The sequence below is a fragment of the Frieseomelitta varia genome, unplaced genomic scaffold, assembly GCF_011392965.1.
Source record: "Frieseomelitta varia isolate USP_RPSP 00005682 unplaced genomic scaffold, Fvar_1.2 scaffold_163, whole genome shotgun sequence".
Taxonomy (NCBI): domain Eukaryota; kingdom Metazoa; phylum Arthropoda; class Insecta; order Hymenoptera; family Apidae; genus Frieseomelitta; species Frieseomelitta varia.
The window spans coordinates 868988-887260 of NW_025109339.1; the positions used below are offsets into that span (position 1 = coordinate 868988).

Consider the following 18273-nt stretch of genomic DNA (forward strand, 5'->3'; position numbering starts at 1 on the left):
TTTCCAAAAAAAAAAAAAAAAAAACAACGGACAATTTTTTTGGCTCGCTTGAAATTCCCGAGATAAAGTTGAAAAGAGCCGGGCAAAAACGTTGAAGTTCGAATACTTTGTATTTATGAATTTCCTCGTTTAAAATTACTTGAGTTTATGAGCTTGAAAGCACTATGAATCAACTTAACTTGATCCAATATAGACACGTTTTCTATTATCTTCTGTTGAATAAAATTTCCAATAATTTTTGCCCAACATTCGCCAGATACTCAGAAGTTGTTAAAGATCGAAATCGATGAACGCGATGTGTCTAAATTGACACTGAATTAATCCTAATTTCTATCAATGAACCAAACGCCACGCGCCAAGTGTTAGAGCGTGTTTGGTCATCGTCGAAATTTAAGTAAGTAGACGATTCGCGTAAACTCACAGGCAATTAAAAGATCTCAGGATCGTGTGAGCGTGCGACGTCGCGAACTGGAGCATGCTCGCTTATGCTTCTCGGAGTATAACCGGTTGAAACCACTCTCGGCGTTGAGCGTGTGTTACAACGACGCTGTAATTTACTCGATGGATTATCGATTCATCGCAGGGCGCGTCAATGTGGAAAAGAATCGTAAAAAAGAGGTTCTCGTAAAAAATTAAATTTCATCGCGAATTGCGTAGAATCTGACAGATCGACCTGACCAGTTATCAGTTAAATAGATACGACATCAAACATCGAAAGAAAATCGATTGATGTGATGCACGAATTTTGAATTCCTTAAGAGCCGCGTAAGATTTTCTAAATAACTTGTTTAACTTATTTTGAATAGCTATCAACTACAACTGTATTAACTTATTTTAAATAACTATTCATTTATTCAAATAACTTTATTTTGAATTACGTTATATTTTTAAATTATTTAAATTAATGTTTTGTATTTTATAAAAATAGTTGTTTGTCCCAACGTTTCAATTGAAAATCGCGGGAGAAAGTTATTGCAATTATTCCTTTTAATCTTCGTTAATTAACGTGATTGGGATACACGTCGCTGGTAGTCGACAGAAGAAAGACATAATGCAAGATAGTCCTTCGGGCGCAAATAGAATAAACCTTGCTCCAGTGACGACGAGGTCGACGTACGTGTATTTCCATTTTTCCATGTTACCTTACGCGAAGAAATCGGGGTTTCGCCGACTGTCGCGCCGGGCATACACTTGTGCTTTATCTCTCTTTTAATTAACAAGCAAATAAACGATCGATCCGCCAGCAGATGTACATATCCCTCTCTCCGTGTGCCGCGATCGAAACGACGCGCGCGATAACGATAAATTTCTGACGAAAAATAAGAGCGGCGACTGTTTTTCCTGCGTAAAAGCTAAAAGCATGGCTGCTTCAATGAGAAACTTCATCAACTTCGTTTAGCTCGTTAAACTTAGATCAACATTCTGCACATATATATATATATATATATATATGCGCGTTCATTTCGATTCCATTAATCCAATAATATTATTCGTTGCTTTCGAACGTGTATATTTAGCGCAAATGTATATGTATATGAACGAATTGAGACAAACAATAAACGCGGATCTTTTCTGCGAACGAAAAGTCGCGTCGATAATTCAAACTTTGTCAGAACTTTGCGAGGGAAAATCATATATTAAAATTATATAAATATAAAATTATATATATAAGAAATCGATCTTGTTACCTTCGCAGTGCTAACTTTGTTTCTTTTTCGAAGATGTTCTTACATCGTGTAGTGAAAGGAGACCTTCATTCTCTGAAAATTGTCAAAATTGTCAAACTGCCTCTGAGAACGTTGATAAATTTTTTTCTTTAATTAAATCCACCGTAGTTTCGAAGATCGAAATTCCACAAACGATCTCTCAAAGCTCTACGATCTTTTTTTCCACCAAACTTTGAACGTTACGTTTAGGATTTCTGAAATGTTCAAAGTTTGGCGAAACGGCGCGAGAAAAGTCATGGAACAAGTTTCAAGGGGTTGTTGCAAAAGGGGCGAGTCCGATCTTCTTTCCAGAGGCGTTCATCGACGCTAGAACTTCTTGAATATCTGTCGTTTGATCCTGGTACTCAAAGTTCAATAATAATGGCGAGAAAAAGTCGCGCGGGCGAATATTAAGAAGTGTTCGAGACATTTTCGCGAACGAGATCTTTAAACGTTTTCTGGGGACAGTGTTTGAAGTTGGAACAAAGCTATCCTCATCTATCGTACATTAAGAAACAGAAGTATTAGCAGTATCTACTGTAATTATTTGCAAACTGAATTCATTTGAAATATCGCGACACTCTGAAGTTTCAAGTTCCAAATTCTAAAGTTCTCAAATACAAAATATACGAATAACAAAGAAATTGTCACGCCCGGCCACTTATGACAGATCTCCGTGATCTCCAAGTATCTGTTAAAACTGATCAGCTACCTGACTTGCCTCTTTCAACAACTCGACGCGACACAATCTAATAACAAGATCACAAGTCAACCGATCGAGGCATTGAAACGTACATACATACGCGTTAAAGGATCCTGATATCCTTTGAAGCGAGTCGAGCTAAGTAACGGGGGCATCTCCCTTCATGGCCACCATCAGCATGTCACTCGATAGACTAGGAAACGAACGGGAACGTTTTACAGCGTTGATAGGAGGTGGCCAGTTTGCTTTTACTCTTCGATACTCCGACACTCGTTTCATTTCTACGCACCGTCGTCTCCCGTGCCGATCGAATTTAGTTTGCAATTCTGTCATAGAAATCGCAACGCCAATTCAATTCAATTCAATCAGTCCATTTTTGGAATTTCTGTGCGTTCGTTGGTTCTTCAACGTTCGATTGTGTGCTTTCCTTTTCTTTTTTTTTTTTGTTTGGATTGTTTTTGATAACACTATATTAATTAATTTACTCCGGCGATTGAAAATGAAAATTATGTATGACAGATGATCATTTTCCGTTTGTTCGATGTATTTGGAGGCGAGGAAATAAGTGAAAAGAAAATTAACGAAGCCAAATTGTTCATTGTCATGTTCGCAGATAAAAAATACCAAAGTTCGAAGTTAATTGTATGCTTTTCAAAAAAAGAATTCATATACTTTTAGAGAGAGTGGGGGGAGAAAAAAACATAAGTACATTTTTACATAAGTATCCTCTAAACTTAAACAAGTAACTTTTAGCGTTGAAATTTTTCATCTAAATTCTCTCGTTTGTATTGCTCTTTAATAACAGGTATTTAAGTGCATTTTAAGTGATAACCTTGACGTAATTTCGCATAATATCGTCGATAAGTTTGAGAATATCCGTCATATTTTTCTACGTTAAACACACGTGGTTTTCATGACATTTAACGGTGACAGATCGATCGATCATTAATTGACCCACTTGTTTTGGACCACGGATCCTTGAATCTTAATCTCGCGAAAATTCCACGCTCGTACGCAGAGTAAGTAATGTTTGTCTTTTTCTTTTTTTTCACTCTCGATTGTCAAGACTTTTCCAACAAATTAATCAGTTAATCTTCAAGTGTGTCACATCAAATTGTTTGTTGCAACAGAAGAATCATCCAACGTTTTCCAAAGAGATGTTGCTCGTTATTAATGTGTTCAAAGTACTCGAAATATTAGTTTGAAATTTTTCAAACAACTATAAAACTAAATTCTAAAAGCTACTCCAAGATACTAGTAGTTCAAAATATTATTATTGTAATTGCAATGAGAATGATTATTAATTTCAATCATTAATTGACTATAAAGCTCATTATTAATTAAGAACGCCAATAATTACAAAATGACGAAAGGAAGTCGAAAAAAAACTTAAGGGCAGTTTACATTCGTAAATTTCTACATAATTGAGTCCTTTGGATACTAATTTATATAACTGACATGCTTATGATATTTATATATTATTAACTATCACGGTTTACCAATAGTAAATTATTAGAACTGAATCCAACGTTACGTGCCCAGTCGTTCAGTATTAAACTCTTGAAATCATTTTGACAATTTCAAACGCCCGGATGATCGATAGAAACACCAGAAAAAAAACACACAAAGCAGAAAAACGGATCGGCGCTTAAAGCATAAATCATCAATCACGTGCGTCCGTCAAATATTGACGACGATAACGTTTTGTCGAAAACGTGCCAATTAGCCGATAGCCGGTATCGTGGTGCGAACCACTCTTAACGAGTGTGGTGACACCGGTCTTCAGCAACTGGCAACGCTCCTCCGCCGCCTCCTTCCACCCCCACAGGGCCCGGTAAATTTGTCGGCAACGAGACTGATTATTATGTCCTTGCGAGACTGACGATAATTACAAACCGCTTTACTTTCAGTGCCACACGCTTGACACGACGATTAGAGCTTTCGAGAGCAGCTTGACCTCGTTTCCTCTCTTCGCACCACGTTCGATCCGCGATCGCGGATCACGCAGTAGATCTACGCGCTTCAATCAAACCCGCCGACCCCCCTGACGATTAACGCACATGAACGTGTCGCGTTTCGATCAGGAATTTTATTCGAATCTGTTTCATTTACGGACGAAGACCGATGTAAACTTAATCTAAAACGTGATCACTTGATCGTTTCACTTGTTCTGTCAAATTGTCAAGTTGAGATTGGCCACTCTCGATCGATAAACAGTCAGACAATGAGACACTACGATTAGAGATAAAATAGACAAATAGTTGAGAATTTTTTTTAAACTTGACAAAGTTCGATTGGTTACAAATCGCGATCGTGGAATGGACGGAATTCCATCCACAGAATGGAAAAATTTGAGCGACTCAGCGTGGAGAATGAAACGTGGAGCTTGGTAGAAATAAGCGGGTAATTCGCGATCTCTCAGGCAACACTGCAGAGATTTCATTTCATGTTAATTCGCTATCGGTGATCGTTTCGGTTGCGTTAGATTTGATGAGAAAATCGGGAAGGTCGAAGTGGGTGTACGATGGGAAGAAGAATAGGTGTAACAATTATTTTCGTGCGACCGTAATTGAGGATAATAGCAAGAAAGATCGTTCGATATATCTCGTAGAGGAGATGAACGTCGACTATATTGTAAGGAACGATGTTTCATTCGAATGAAAAAATATCTGACAGTATCTCTACTGTTTCAGAAATAAATTGAAATTCAGTTAAATTTAAATTAATTAGTGCAGCTTCAGCGCATAAATTCATTTTCTCGTGAACTTTAATCACGTGTTTTCTTTTTTTAATGTGTTAATACTATGGAGGGAAGATATGTTGACTCACTCTGACTATTTGAGTATATAGTTTTGTTAACTATGATGGAACAACAATTTGACTAAAAATAAAATTTCGAAAAATTTCGAAACTTTCCTTGTTTTTTTTTGCGTCAATGTTAAAATTGTGCTAACTACGAAGCACATAATTCTCCGCTTACGACTTGTGTAATTTACAAATATATATCTCACACATTACATAATTCTTTATAATACTTTTATATTCCCGGGTCATTATACTTAGGTGTTATTATTTTATCATCGATGAAGAATCGTAACTTCAACGCAAAATTAAGGACAATAGTACAGATCCAACATAATTAATTTTAATTTGTCAAATATATTATTTAAATTTGTTAGTCACAATTAGGTAGGCGCAACGTGTTTTGAAAATTTATTTATTTACAATAGTTAAAATAATTCTTTCAGGGTGTAAAAACTTCCTTTCTTCACTCTGTTTTTAAAACAGAATCTCTACCATCGAGAATGATACATTTTTTGTTTAGTATTATAAATTGGTACTGGAAATTCTTAGCTACCGTGTAAATTCCATAAGATTGTCATTGAATATTAATAAATAAAAAGATCCTTAGCCAAGAATTCAAACATTGTGAAACAATGAACTTTTCTAAGTTAAATGATCAGACAGAATAAATCGTTTGAATTTTATAGATCGAACTGCTAAATATCAAGTAAAAATTATCAAGGACTTCCTATTTGAAAATTATCTTTAATTCTCTGGCCACGGTTGAAGTTACCACAAATGGCATTTATCTGCCGCTGAAACTAATTTTAGTTGAATTCAATCCAATTTAAATCGCCAACCAAGGGAATAAATAGGCAATTGACGTGCTAGATTCCCTGTAGATTCGGTTCGTAAAAGGTTTTCTGTATCAGAGTCGAACATAGTTGCACGTGGTTGTACAGGTCGCACCTGCGGCACGCATCATCGCAGATCGCAATTGCATTACGACAGATCATTGAACTCAATTTCACAACGGATAATTGACAGTTTAACTGATGTAGTTAATTACAAGTACGGTGCATCACCGTGCAACGACCTCAATGCAGCATCGCGAACTATTTATACTCTTTCAAAAATAATGTCGTTACTTCTATTGTCCATGTAGTCACGATGCTTAGAGAAATTCATATTTTTATGTCGTCACTTAAATTAGAAGGACGACGTGGTAGAAAAAAAACCTGCTAAATTAATTGAACAGTATAAAAGATTTTATTCACAATTACCGCGATTGCATTTGAATTGATTAATTGTATTACTCTGTCACTACAGTATGTGTCTTCGTTTTCCTTTTTGTGATATGATAGTTAGATTTTGAAATAATATATATATATAAAGCTTTAAATAATATATAACTTTCCTACTTTTATATATATATGTATATGTTATTATATATATATTATACACATATAAAGTGTTAATTTGCACGTTGAAAAAATTTTCAGTTGAAAAAAATGTTTAAAATCTTTCAAGGTGAAAATGTAAAAGCATGTTTATGTTACATTATTACAAAATGACAGGTATCGTGCCACGTGGATTCTTTAATCTAATCAGTTGCAATAAACATTTAAAACATATTTGCTACATCAACTGTCTGATGTAACAGATGTAATAACTTGATATATTTCACATGATTATACATGCAAAATTGTTTCTCTCTCCTTGAAATTTTATTCGATTTTTTATTTAACTTAAGAAACATCAGTATTCTGTTATATTTTCTATCACAGAATATTTAATATTTCATTTAATATTCAGTTTAAATATAAAATCAAACTATAATACAAAGTAAAATAAAATAAAATTTAACATTTTATCTTTAACATTTTATCTTTTAATAATTGAAATTTTTTATGTAATTGAATGGAATCGTAATTCAAAAATGTCTGATCAAATTTAAAAAGATTAGTATACAAAATTACTGTGGTAAAATATCAATACGTCGAGAATATTTTCAACCAAATCATTAATATCATTTGTCGTGATGTTGAATATTGAATATCTAAAGATCTTTGTCGCGTAAAAATTATAACATTTACATAGCTGACAAAACAGCTCGATACGACAAGCATCTGGAAAGATATTTAAATTTATTGCTTGACGATTTTTATTACGTTTCTCACGTAACGCGTACAAGGAATAGAAGTTGCATAACTTATTATAACTACTAGTTGATACTTATTCAAGAAAATAATAATCTACATATGTACATATGCAAAACGCATTTTTTTTTTTTTTTATTTAATTCACATACCATTTATATGAATGTTGAATTCTAGACTTCTTATACTTCTATTTTTTACATCCTGGCTCAAAAATTGTATGTTCTTTCTAATTAGAATACAAGGAAAAGCTCACAGAAGCACTGCTTAATTCTAAATACAAAGAATAAAATACAGGCCGCAAAAATTCCCTGAATAGATCATTTGTAGGCACCTGTGAAATTTATCGTCTCACATAAAAGGAATTTTCTACAAAGCTGTTTCGCCACAAAGTTAGTATTTTTTGGCCTTGGCTCGGAATTTCTTATCCCACAAAACGAATCTCGTTGCCCAAAAATTTCTCAGATGCATAGCTAATTTGTGGCCTAATCCGAAATTTTTCGTTTCATAAGATAAATTTTCTGGCCCACAGAAAAAGATGTAATTCGCGAGCACCTCGAAGATTAATAGAATAAATGTTCCTCGCGGGAGGAAAAACGGATACATAGAGGAGGAAGTGAAGCTATAAAAATGATGGCGAAGGTTTCGAGAAACACGCGCGTGATGTCGTGTACTTAGCGAGTATTTAGTACAGGATGTCCGTCAATGTCTGCTAATATTCAGTCGTTTTCTAGAACGAGATTAAGCCACGCCACGCCTCCCTCGCAATTATGTCGTTGAGCTTTCAGGGTCTATAATAGGACTTGCCAAGGTATTCAATTCGACATTTTCTTGAAATTCCTTCATTCTCTTATACAATTTGTTATTTGGACGAACTTATGGTTGGACGGTGGACTCGAAGATACGTACATTTCATCTCAATGAAGTTTGTTCAATGAAATTTCTAAAAATACTAAAAACTACATCGTAAGTTTCTAAAAAAAGCACTGCTACATCGTAAATTTACAGAATTCCTCTAAAGAATTGCGAATCACATTTTACCACTTGATCATTAAATTAAATAATAAACTCTGAATATATAAAAGGTATAAGATATTAATTAATTGATTGAAAATTAAAATAAAGTATTACACTTGTATTATTTGCATCTAATCACTTGTAATAAGGGATTAATAATTTGATTAACCAAAAAATTATAATGATAAATTGAATTTTGATGTAAGTAAATTAAGAAGTATGAAACAGTCGAAGAAGTTTTCACTTTTATAAATTCTATTGGAAAATTTCTTCACAGAAATCGAACAATTGAGACTCGAATCTTGTAAATTTCTGGTAAATCGAATAAATTTCCGAAATAACCGAGCAACAACACGCTCACCGCTAAATTACCTATATTTTCGATAAACTAGGATTCACAATCGTCAACAAATTATAACGCCGACGTAGGACATTCATTTTTACAAAATAATATCGTAAATCGACGGCTGAAATATTTGTGCAATGATTTTATTTTGTATTAAATAATAATGGGGGTGACATTTTCTACGATAGTGAAATACTAATTTCGAAAAGCTACCCTTCAATGACCGTGTGGCCTAACGGATAAGGCGTCGGACTTCGGATCCGAAGATTGCAGGTTCGAGTCCTGTCACGGTCGATCTTTCATTTTTTTTTTTTCTCCCGCTCCCCTTCTTTTTTTTTTTCTTTTTTATTAATCCATTCGAGTTTACCTTTTTCTCTCTCTCTTGGAGAGATGATTATTTTATTTTTACAGTCACGTTAATCATTAATAACATTATATTAGTCAGTTGATTATACAGAATATTTATTTATCAATTATGGGTATCAAAGAAATTTATATCGAGACTGTATCGTAAAATGTTAACGAAGAAGGTTTATGAACAAAAATTATCGTTCTCTTCGGTTATTTCTTTAGTCATCAGTTGTCTTTCTTTATTTATCTTTTTAATTATTTCTGCAATTGTTTCATCGAATCGTGAAAACCTGCTGTAACAACAGTTTAACGTGACTGCTCGAGATTTACTTTTACATTTCTTTGAATCCCTCTTTTCGATATTTCTTCTAAAATTCCTCCTTTCAAAATTGAAGCTACATTTCTCTTCAATTTCCTTCATTTCGAGATATGCAATAAGAGTTGCATAAAATTCTGTTCTAATTATAACGAAGTAAAATTACACGCAATAGCGCGAAACGATCGACAGAAAAACAGAGGAAAATATAGAACGAGAACACGTGTTTTTGTCAATTAGTCATAGAAGAATCGATAGTGTTTTCATGCCAGAGCTCGATTATCATACGAATACCAAAGACGTAAAAATGGTACTGGCAAGAACTTCCGCAAGAAACAGTGAACGAAAAGTAAAGTGTAGATGTTTTTTAATATTTAAAATAAAATAAGAATATCAACTACGATAAAAGAAGGAGAAAACGTTTTTCCATGTTCGATTTCAAGGATAGCTTCAGACTTTATTCGATTCTCTTTGTTTGGATGAATACATGGCCAGTCTTGTTTCCATCTTAGATTGTATCGAGACTGCTATGATAATTCAAGAAAATTATTCACGGCCTGATCTGTTCAGCCATGACGATATTTTCCGTCCAGAAGTTTGCAAGACTTTGTTCAGTCGAATGATAGTGCGGAAAACTGACTGTTACGTATATGATAGCTAGTTACATCTAAGCGAGCTAAGAATTGTGGGAACATATAATAATTAAAAGTAATCATAGTGTTTTATATATAAAACAAGTGCGGTTATCTGTGAATCAAGGTCCGTCTTATTAGAGTTGAAATTTTAAATTTCGTCTTAATCGATCTCCCTTGACAATATCGATACCGTGTCTGATGATGTCTCAATAAGAGTATCCATTTGCGAATCAAATCACGAACAATTCTCGTTTAATTCTTTTCTCGTTTTCAACTTTTAATTCAATTTAATTTCACATTGTCTGACTTGTATATTAACTTAAATATTATTTATATTTATTGATTAGCCTGACGTCGACGATTAAAGTATAGAATTTGTGCCAGAGAAATTATAGAGAAGACAAACGAAAAGTTTTGTGACACAATTTAAAGAACATTTTTCTGGAATTTAAATTCCAAGAGAGAAAAAAACATAGTGTCATAAAATTTCTGTAAAATTTCCGCGAAAAATTGCGAACTGAGTCGTTCCTGACCACCCTGATAATTTTAACATTGAAACGTTTAATTATATTTCGTCCTTCAATATTTGTTCTTTCTATTTAATTTTAACTATTTTTTTTTCTTCTTTGAATTTTAATTCCTCGTAATTTTAATTCTTCAAGCAGAAAAATCTTAATTCTTTGCATTTCAAGAATTTTAATTCTTTGCGAGCAGCATTTCTATTGACATGGACTTAAGTACCCTTATACCCCAGATCTGAATCACGTCTATTTTGCAAAGATGCTTTGTAAACAGACCTCGTCGTCAATTATCGTCCTCATCATCGAAAAGCCTCCAAATCGTTGCCTTTCAAAACGTTACGACCCACGTCTATTAGCAGCGCCAATTACGAATTGGCCCTATTTAACCCTCATGTTGATTCAGATGGAAAGAAGCAAATTCTATCGCGCTTGTCTATTCTTGATTCATTGGAAATTACTGTTGAACACATATAGCTCTCTCGTTAAGTGAAAAAATTAACTAATAGGAAAAATGACACAATACATAATTGAGATTGACGAGTGATAAATCTTTGAATGTAAAAGTGATTTCTTCTTTAGTAACTATCATTAACACTCTGTATCTTGATAGAATAGTAATTTCCCCATCTAGCTTACTTCTAGAGAAACTAGTTTTATTACAAAACTATATATTCGTTGTGTTGCGTTTATGAGAAATTTGGAAGCGTAAAATTGCACACGATGAGAAACGTAAAACATGCAAAAACCATCTAAAACAATCCAAGATATAACGTAATATAATATTCAACGGTTGAAACAATCGTAGCATTTAATTCCCATCGAATGATCTCTTTCATCCACTCTCAGTCTCTCTGATAATCTCCGTAGAAATATAAAAATCGCGTAAACATTCACCATCTATTTCTCATAATGTAAATGCGTCTTTTTTTATGCATTTACGCAAAATTACAAATTGCAAAAATATAATATAAGCAAGTCTGCTACAATATAACATTCAAACTGTTAATATTCCATCTGGCTTTCTCGTTCGTGAAACCACAAATTTGCATAAATATCCGCAGTCTATATACATCGCGTAATCTGCATAATATGTTAACAAGGAGAAGTGTTTCTCTCGATAGAGCAAGGCTTTTTTCCCTTTCGTTACTTTCACTAACCTTCGCGCGTTATTTGTCCGGGCGCTTTTTAGCGAAATGCAACGAGCGCGAAGTGCACGCTCTTCTTTTTTTCTTTCTCTCTTTACGTAACTCCGATGCCTGTTCACGTGCGTTCTTTTTTTTTCTTTTTACGTCTCTGCGTTTCAGCTCGCAAGTGAGCGCAGAACCTAGCCCCGCCGACGAGCAGCAGCAGATCAGCGCAGATTCAGCAGGAGGACTTCGCCGAGATCCAGCAATCCGCAAGGACAAGATCAATCTGATATCGATCGAGGTGCATCGTCGAGCACGAAGATTTCTCATCTAACTCAATTAAAAAACCGCCAGACTTCACCCAACTGCGCCGACATCGTAGAATGGTAGAGAGTGAACTTAACTCAAAGCACAATCATAGTACGTAAATTTAACTCTTTCAACGATCTTTCGATCCCGCGAGCAATCACTCGAGTATTTCCACGAGTTTCGTAGGATTTTACGAGACCGCGGTTTAATCTTGCACAGCACAGTAATATTATATTTGCTACAGTGCTTTCTGCAACACGTGGAGGGGAGAGTGTTCACCATTTTCATTTATAAATTCATCTGTTCGTGAATTTCGTCCGCGTACGTTACATTAGACATACAATTAAAGCTGGTTATACAATTAAAAAATATAGTAATGACTTTATGAATAAAAATAGATGCAGTGATAATAATTCTATGGATAAATAAGCTTGCAATTAACAAGTTGTACAATTAAAAAAAGTAGAACTGTAAGTAATCAGTAAAAGAAGGGAATAGTAGTTTACTTTAAATGAAATACTGCAAATGTGGATGTTAAATTGGACTCGAAGGGAACACATCCCGTAAATGTTGAAAATGATTGTTTCATCATCTTTTGCATTGATTTTAATAATGTTTGTTTCAAAATATTCATTTAAGTGGTGCAATTACATGGCAATAAATTACACGCGAACCTGTTTTCTCGGTTTTTTCTTTTCCAGAGTGTGATGTAAAAGACGAGCGGCTAAACGGCTGTGGCTCTAAGGATCTCGAACTTGCCCGTAAGTATAACAGAAATTCAAAAAATAAACGACACTTTAAACTACACCGAGCCTGTAATTCAACAAGTTTATAACACAATATTCGTGCGTTTATACAAAAACTCTAAGTATTTTTCATTGGCAATTTTTTTTTTTCTAATTTTCAGGTATTGGAACAGCGGGCAAGACCCTAGATCCAGAGAAAGGATCCATTGTTAAAGCAGACTTCGAGAAGGCTATTGAACTTGCCGGTAATTTCATTCTTCCTTCCCACCCTCCTCGATTAGATAATCAGAATTTTGTCTATTCGATACTTTTGCACATTCTGTACACTCTGTGATCTTTACACTTTGGAGTTTCTCATAAATTGTACTTCAACATCTGATGCAATTTACTTATCATCATGTTGGCAAATGATTATTAGTTATTCAAACATTGTAACAACTTATGTAATAAACTGATGAAATTTATTATCCTCCATTCTAATTCCGCATAAATTCTGATCTGATCATATATATACAATTAATATTCATGGAAAGAATATTACAACAATCTATGCGAGTCTAGATATTGTACGTAACTAGAATAAACTGGTAATTCAGTTAGTAATCATTTCTGGTAATATAGTTCATTAATATTCTAATTAAATTCTGATATAGTTCATCTGAAAAGCAATCCACATTTTGCGCGTGAATTGGCAATTCTATGAATAATATATTATCAGATAAATCAATAACTCTATATAGGGAGTACATAATTATTCAATATAAATTGTTGTATAATTGTACAAGTATTGTACAATTATAATTATTAGAATAGAACAATAATTATAATTAATTTCATATGATTCTACACGTTTTAACTTTGGATTATGGTTATATGTTTGAACTTGATTTAATTGTTAGTGCTAATATTTTAATTTAAACTTTCTATATGAAAACTTACTTTCCAGACTATGGCAAATTTCACTACTTCCTCCTCACAGTATGCGGCTTCGTCAGCACCAGCGAGGAGATGGACGTAATCTCTATGTCCTTCATCCTACCTAGTGCACAATGTGACCTAAAGCTCGATACCCAAGCCAAGGGATGGCTCAACTCGATCATCTTCATCGGCATGATGGCAGGTGCTTATGCCTGGGGCTCTGTAGCGGATGCCCTAGGCCGTCGGAAGGTTCTCATCGCCATCTCCTTCACGAATGCACTTTGCATCGTTGCCTCCAGCTTCAGCCAGTCCTATGAACTGTTCATGTTCTTCCGTTTTCTAAATGGCGCCGCGTACGTTCACCAATTTAACGCTTCAACACTTTTGTATTATTATCATTAATATTTAGAAGTAGCAGAGGATCTCGTAGATTTAGAAGATGAATTTTACTGAAAATATTCTCAAACACTTTAATTTCTTCGATAAAAACTATATTTAATTTTATTTTACATTCTCCGTGATAGTAGTAAAATTCAATTAAAATTAATTTAAACTAAAGCTATTGTTGCCTTCTAGTCGCTGGATATTATCAATAAATTATTAATTTACAGACTTGGCGGCAGTGGACCTGTGATCTGGTCATACTTTGCTGAATTTCAACCAAAAGCAAAACGGGGCTCGATGCTGTCCTTTATGGCTGCATTCTGGACACTTGGAAATCTTTTTGTTGCTGGTAAATTTGCAAAAAAATTCGTTTTGCATATTACATCAGTATCATAGTAAAGTTACTTTTTATATTACTATTTTTTAACTATTATGTTATTTAATATAACATTTGGTAAAACAAGAAAATTTCTTTGCACGTACAATATTAATAAATGAATTTGTGTTCGTGTTTATTATTATTTAGGTTTAGCATGGTCGATCATCCCTAATGACATTGGTATCGTAAGTCCATCGTTCACATATAATTCTTGGCGAATCTTCCTGCTGATCTGCGCTGCTCCATCGTTTATCGTCGCGGGGCTGCTCCTACTGCTCCCTGAATCCCCCAAATACCTCTTGTCCTGCGGAAGACATGAGGAAGCGCTCGATATCTTCCGCGGGATCTATGCCATTAACACTGGCAAACCGCGTGATAGTTACACGGTAAATATTATATATTTGTCAAACAAGCTTTATTATCGATAATAATTAAATCTTAAGATTTAGAATTAATATAAATTTCCAAGTGATAAATCTTATTAATAATAATAATGGTAATAACTCTCGACGATTAAAAACTTCTATAATGACATCGTTGCAGGTAAAAGAATTAATTTTGGACGACTTCCAAGAACCGGAAACGAAGAAGAGTACCATTGAGAAGAATAAATACAAAACAATGCTCGCTGACATTGTAGACAATAGCAAACAACTGTTCATCTCGCCGATACTTCGTTTCACCATGATATCCATCATCATCAATTTCACATTTCATATTGGTTATTACGGTTTGATGATGTGGTTCCCGGAATTGTTCAATCGTTTCGACGAATTTCACCGCGATCACCCTGACAAGATCGCTTCGATATGTCAAGTGACCGACTACGTAGTTGAAAAGGGTTCTCAGAATGTCGAGAATCTTTGCTCGGACAAAATCGGCGCCTCCGTTTTTATGGAATCGTTGATCACCGTTGCGTCCGCCATACCTGCGAATATCGTTGCTGTTCTAGGAATGGATCGTCTTGGTCGCAAATTCTTCTTAGGTAAAGACCGTTTGATACTTAAATCAATATTCAAGAGAAGACAAAAGTTCAGTGTGTCTTGAATGAAGATGAAAATTTATTAGTAATTTCGGGCAACCAAAAAGTTTTTTTAAATAACAACTTCTTGTACAATTATTTCTAACGTCTCAATCGTCTGGACAATTTTATTGAATATTATCAAAAATCAAGCCAATAAAGTCATTTCTAACATATCTATAAAAAAAACATTATTTATTTATAATGTAAATAAAATATATTATTTATTTGCAGTGTTCAGTACATTTTCATCGGGGCTCTGTTCAATCGGATTGTACTTCGTATACAATAAGCATCATAATCTGATCGTTTCGGCAATTTTCAGCGGCGTGATAAGCTGCGGAAACGCGGCCTTAGATTGTCTAATAACTGAAGTTTTTCCAACGCCACTACGCGCTACGGGAATTGCTATTTCCATGGTTGCGGCACGTCTCGGTGGAATTATCGGTAACATCGTAATCGCTCAACTCTTGGACATGTATTGTCCAGCGCCAACTTTCATCGTTGCTGCTCTTCTAATAGGCACGTTTTTGTTTCTTAATAAATATGAAATGTTCTCCTCCATATTTATTAAAAAAAAAAAAACTAAAAATTTGTCTCTAAAAATTAGACTTTACTAAATGATATAAATTATACTTTTATTGCAGGTGGAGGATTATTGTGCTTATTCTTACCAAACACAACTCGGGAACCGCTTTCTTGACACCAGTGGAGAATTATATCAGACCGATTGAACCGATGTACAGTACCTTTCAATAGATGCACTTTTCAAATTGATAAACTTATCACGTTTCAGAGCGTTGTACGTTCATATATTCGTTCGCATTTATTCATGAAACGATTCATTGTGAACAATGTACATCCCGACGAATTGAGCATCACATTTCTATTTTACATATCAATCCTTGAATGATAATAAACAACGTAGTATTAACAATTAGAATTCATAGTAGATAGTAGATGATATTTTTTTGAGAATAAATGAAACAAGAATGCAGAATTTCCTACATTTTTTTCTTTGTAAAGAAATATAAAGGCGTTATGCTATTTCTGTCATATATTCAGTACTAGATATTCGATAGAACGTCGATGTCACCCTCCAATTGTGTGTGAATTTTGTTTACTGTCGTTAAACGTGAAACGTAGAGAGATGTACCATCGACATCTACCGCTGATTATTCATTTTGGTATTTGTAACATTTTTGTTATGTACTTTTGTATCTCTCTGTCCATATTTCAGACGTAGCCATCATATTTATAAGGTGTAACAGTTACGAGATGTTTGAAATGTAAAACAACGGTGTAACAATGAAAAAAAAAAAGTAAAGAAACTTAACTAAATTTTTTACTTTACAAATTACCTAGTAACCTTTTAGATGTAATTATTATGAAATATAAAACTGAACGTAGAAAATACTTAGGAAGAGAATGTTAAATACCAAAGATTATGTAATAAAAGTTTTGAATTTTAATTTGATTTCAAATAATTATTACCTTTATAAGGAAAGAGGATAAAAATGAAATAAAATTAAAGAACACTGCAATCTTCATTTTTTCCATTATATATTCAATACCCAGTTAGTATATAAAATTATTCCCTCATCATTTTCTCCTTTTGCCTGGCAAGCTTCTTCTTACTGAGTTTCTTTTTCGATGGCTCTTCTTCTGGACTTTTTACTACAAAATCTTCTTTTTCAGTTAAAATCACCTCAATGTGGCATGGTGAGCTCATGTAAGCTGTGCAAACATACATAAATTACCTAAACTGTACTAAAAATATACATTTTAAAGGAATATCATTACAGATACTTACGATTAATACGACCATGCGCTCTGTACGTTCTCCTACGTAAACAAGGAGCATGATTCACTTGAATATGGTTAATTACAAGACGGTCAAGATCTAACCCAGCAACATCAGCATTACTTTCAGCATTCTTTAAGAGCTGGAGTAAAAATTCTGCCGATTTCTTGGGCCAACGACCTGAATTCAAAAACAATAAAAGTAACTTTTAGATATTAAAAAATTAGTAGAATATTAATTATTTATTGCGATTTACCTTGTGTAGTGCCAAATTGTTTTGCCTGGGCACACCTGCCAACACCACCATTAAATCTACGGAACGGTACACATTCCTTGTGTTCAATTACATTTTTCAAATATTTCTGAGCCCTTCGCAGGGACATATTCTTGATAGCACGTGCGGTTTCATGTGTATTCTGGAACGTATCAGGGTAAAATTTATCAAATAAAATAAACTGTTTGTTTCGCAGCATTTTGTAAACACAGCCTAAATTTTGAGGTTAAGTCTTTCGAAATACAGCTGTCCTTTCAATTTACCTTGAAATGCACTCGCAAGTTCGATCCTCGTGCCTTGCACGATTTGCTTGCATTTACTGGTTCATGAGAGTAACGACCCATTGTATTCTGGAATTACAGAGAAATTCAATGATAATCTTTCACGTCGGCATCCTGTAATGTAGGTGTCGCGACATAACCTCGTTATTATATATGTTCGATTATCAAACATTCGCATCTTACATTTTTTACGTAATTGTTATTTAGCATCACATTTTTTCAAAATTTCATGGTTTTAAGAGACATATTAGCATAAAATTAAAGATGCGATTCGATTCAGAAATTGCAATCGCACAGGTTATACGTACCTCTCAACGATCTTACTTTTAAAGGAAAAGACGTCACGTGCGCAACTCGAAAGACACTTCCTGTGAAATATGTGTTGCCAACATAAAACATGTCGGATAAAAAGAACCTATGAACAATGTTATCTTAGATTTAATAAACTATAATCCAAATACGAGCGAATTAGGCTGCAATTTTAATATTCTT

General features: G+C 34.0%; 2 protein-coding genes and 1 non-coding gene across 5 annotated transcripts in view; 2 read left to right on the top strand and 1 right to left on the bottom strand.

The window, feature by feature from the left end:
• Nucleotides 1–16894, top strand: part of LOC122537883 (synaptic vesicle glycoprotein 2B) — a 26639-nt gene extending 9745 nt beyond the window's left edge. For 2 of the 3 annotated variants that reach the window (XM_043671525.1, XM_043671515.1), the window contains exons 2-10: nt 11843–12085; nt 12676–12735; nt 12882–12965; nt 13667–13991; nt 14250–14371; nt 14549–14787; nt 14945–15386; nt 15657–15944; nt 16070–16894. In XM_043671525.1, the coding sequence (XP_043527460.1) occupies nt 12049–12085; nt 12676–12735; nt 12882–12965; nt 13667–13991; nt 14250–14371; nt 14549–14787; nt 14945–15386; nt 15657–15944; nt 16070–16125 (1653 nt within the window). In that variant the 5' untranslated portion in view covers nt 11843–12048 and the 3' untranslated portion in view covers nt 16126–16894. Of the gene's footprint in view, nt 1–3151; nt 3429–11842; nt 12086–12675; nt 12736–12881; nt 12966–13666; nt 13992–14249; nt 14372–14548; nt 14788–14944; nt 15387–15656; nt 15945–16069 lie in introns of those variants that run through there. The other variant, XM_043671533.1, reaches the window with a different exon arrangement.
• On the top strand, nt 8937–9009 carry Trnar-ucg. Its single transcript has one exon. It is a non-coding gene; the product is annotated as a tRNA-Arg (tRNA).
• A 74-nt stretch (nt 16895–16968) lies between the features above and the next one.
• LOC122537911 (60S ribosomal protein L17) lies at nt 16969–18193 on the bottom strand. The gene is made up of 5 exons (XM_043671578.1): nt 18090–18193; nt 17764–17850; nt 17483–17642; nt 17236–17406; nt 16969–17159 (listed from the first exon to the last, which is right to left on the bottom strand). The coding sequence occupies exons 2-5, from the start codon at nt 17842–17844 to the stop codon at nt 17014–17016; spliced, it is 558 nt and encodes a 185-aa protein (XP_043527513.1). The 5' UTR covers nt 17845–17850; nt 18090–18193; the 3' UTR covers nt 16969–17013.
• Between the last annotated feature and the right edge of the window lie 80 nt (nt 18194–18273).

What these genes read in the sequence shown, in the direction of transcription:
- LOC122537911 (XM_043671578.1), bottom strand. Translation starts at nt 17,844, where the DNA reads ATGGGTCGTTACTCTCATGAACCAGTAAATGCAAGCAAATCGTGCAAG. An exon ending in ACTTGCGAGTGCATTTCAAG is followed by an intron (nt 17,643 to 17,763) that starts GTAAATTGAAAG and finishes GATACGTTCCAG; the next exon opens with AATACACATGAAACCGCACG. An exon ending in AGCGCATGGTCGTATTAATC is followed by an intron (nt 17,160 to 17,235) that starts GTAAGTATCTGT and finishes ATGTTTGCACAG; the next exon opens with CTTACATGAGCTCACCATGC.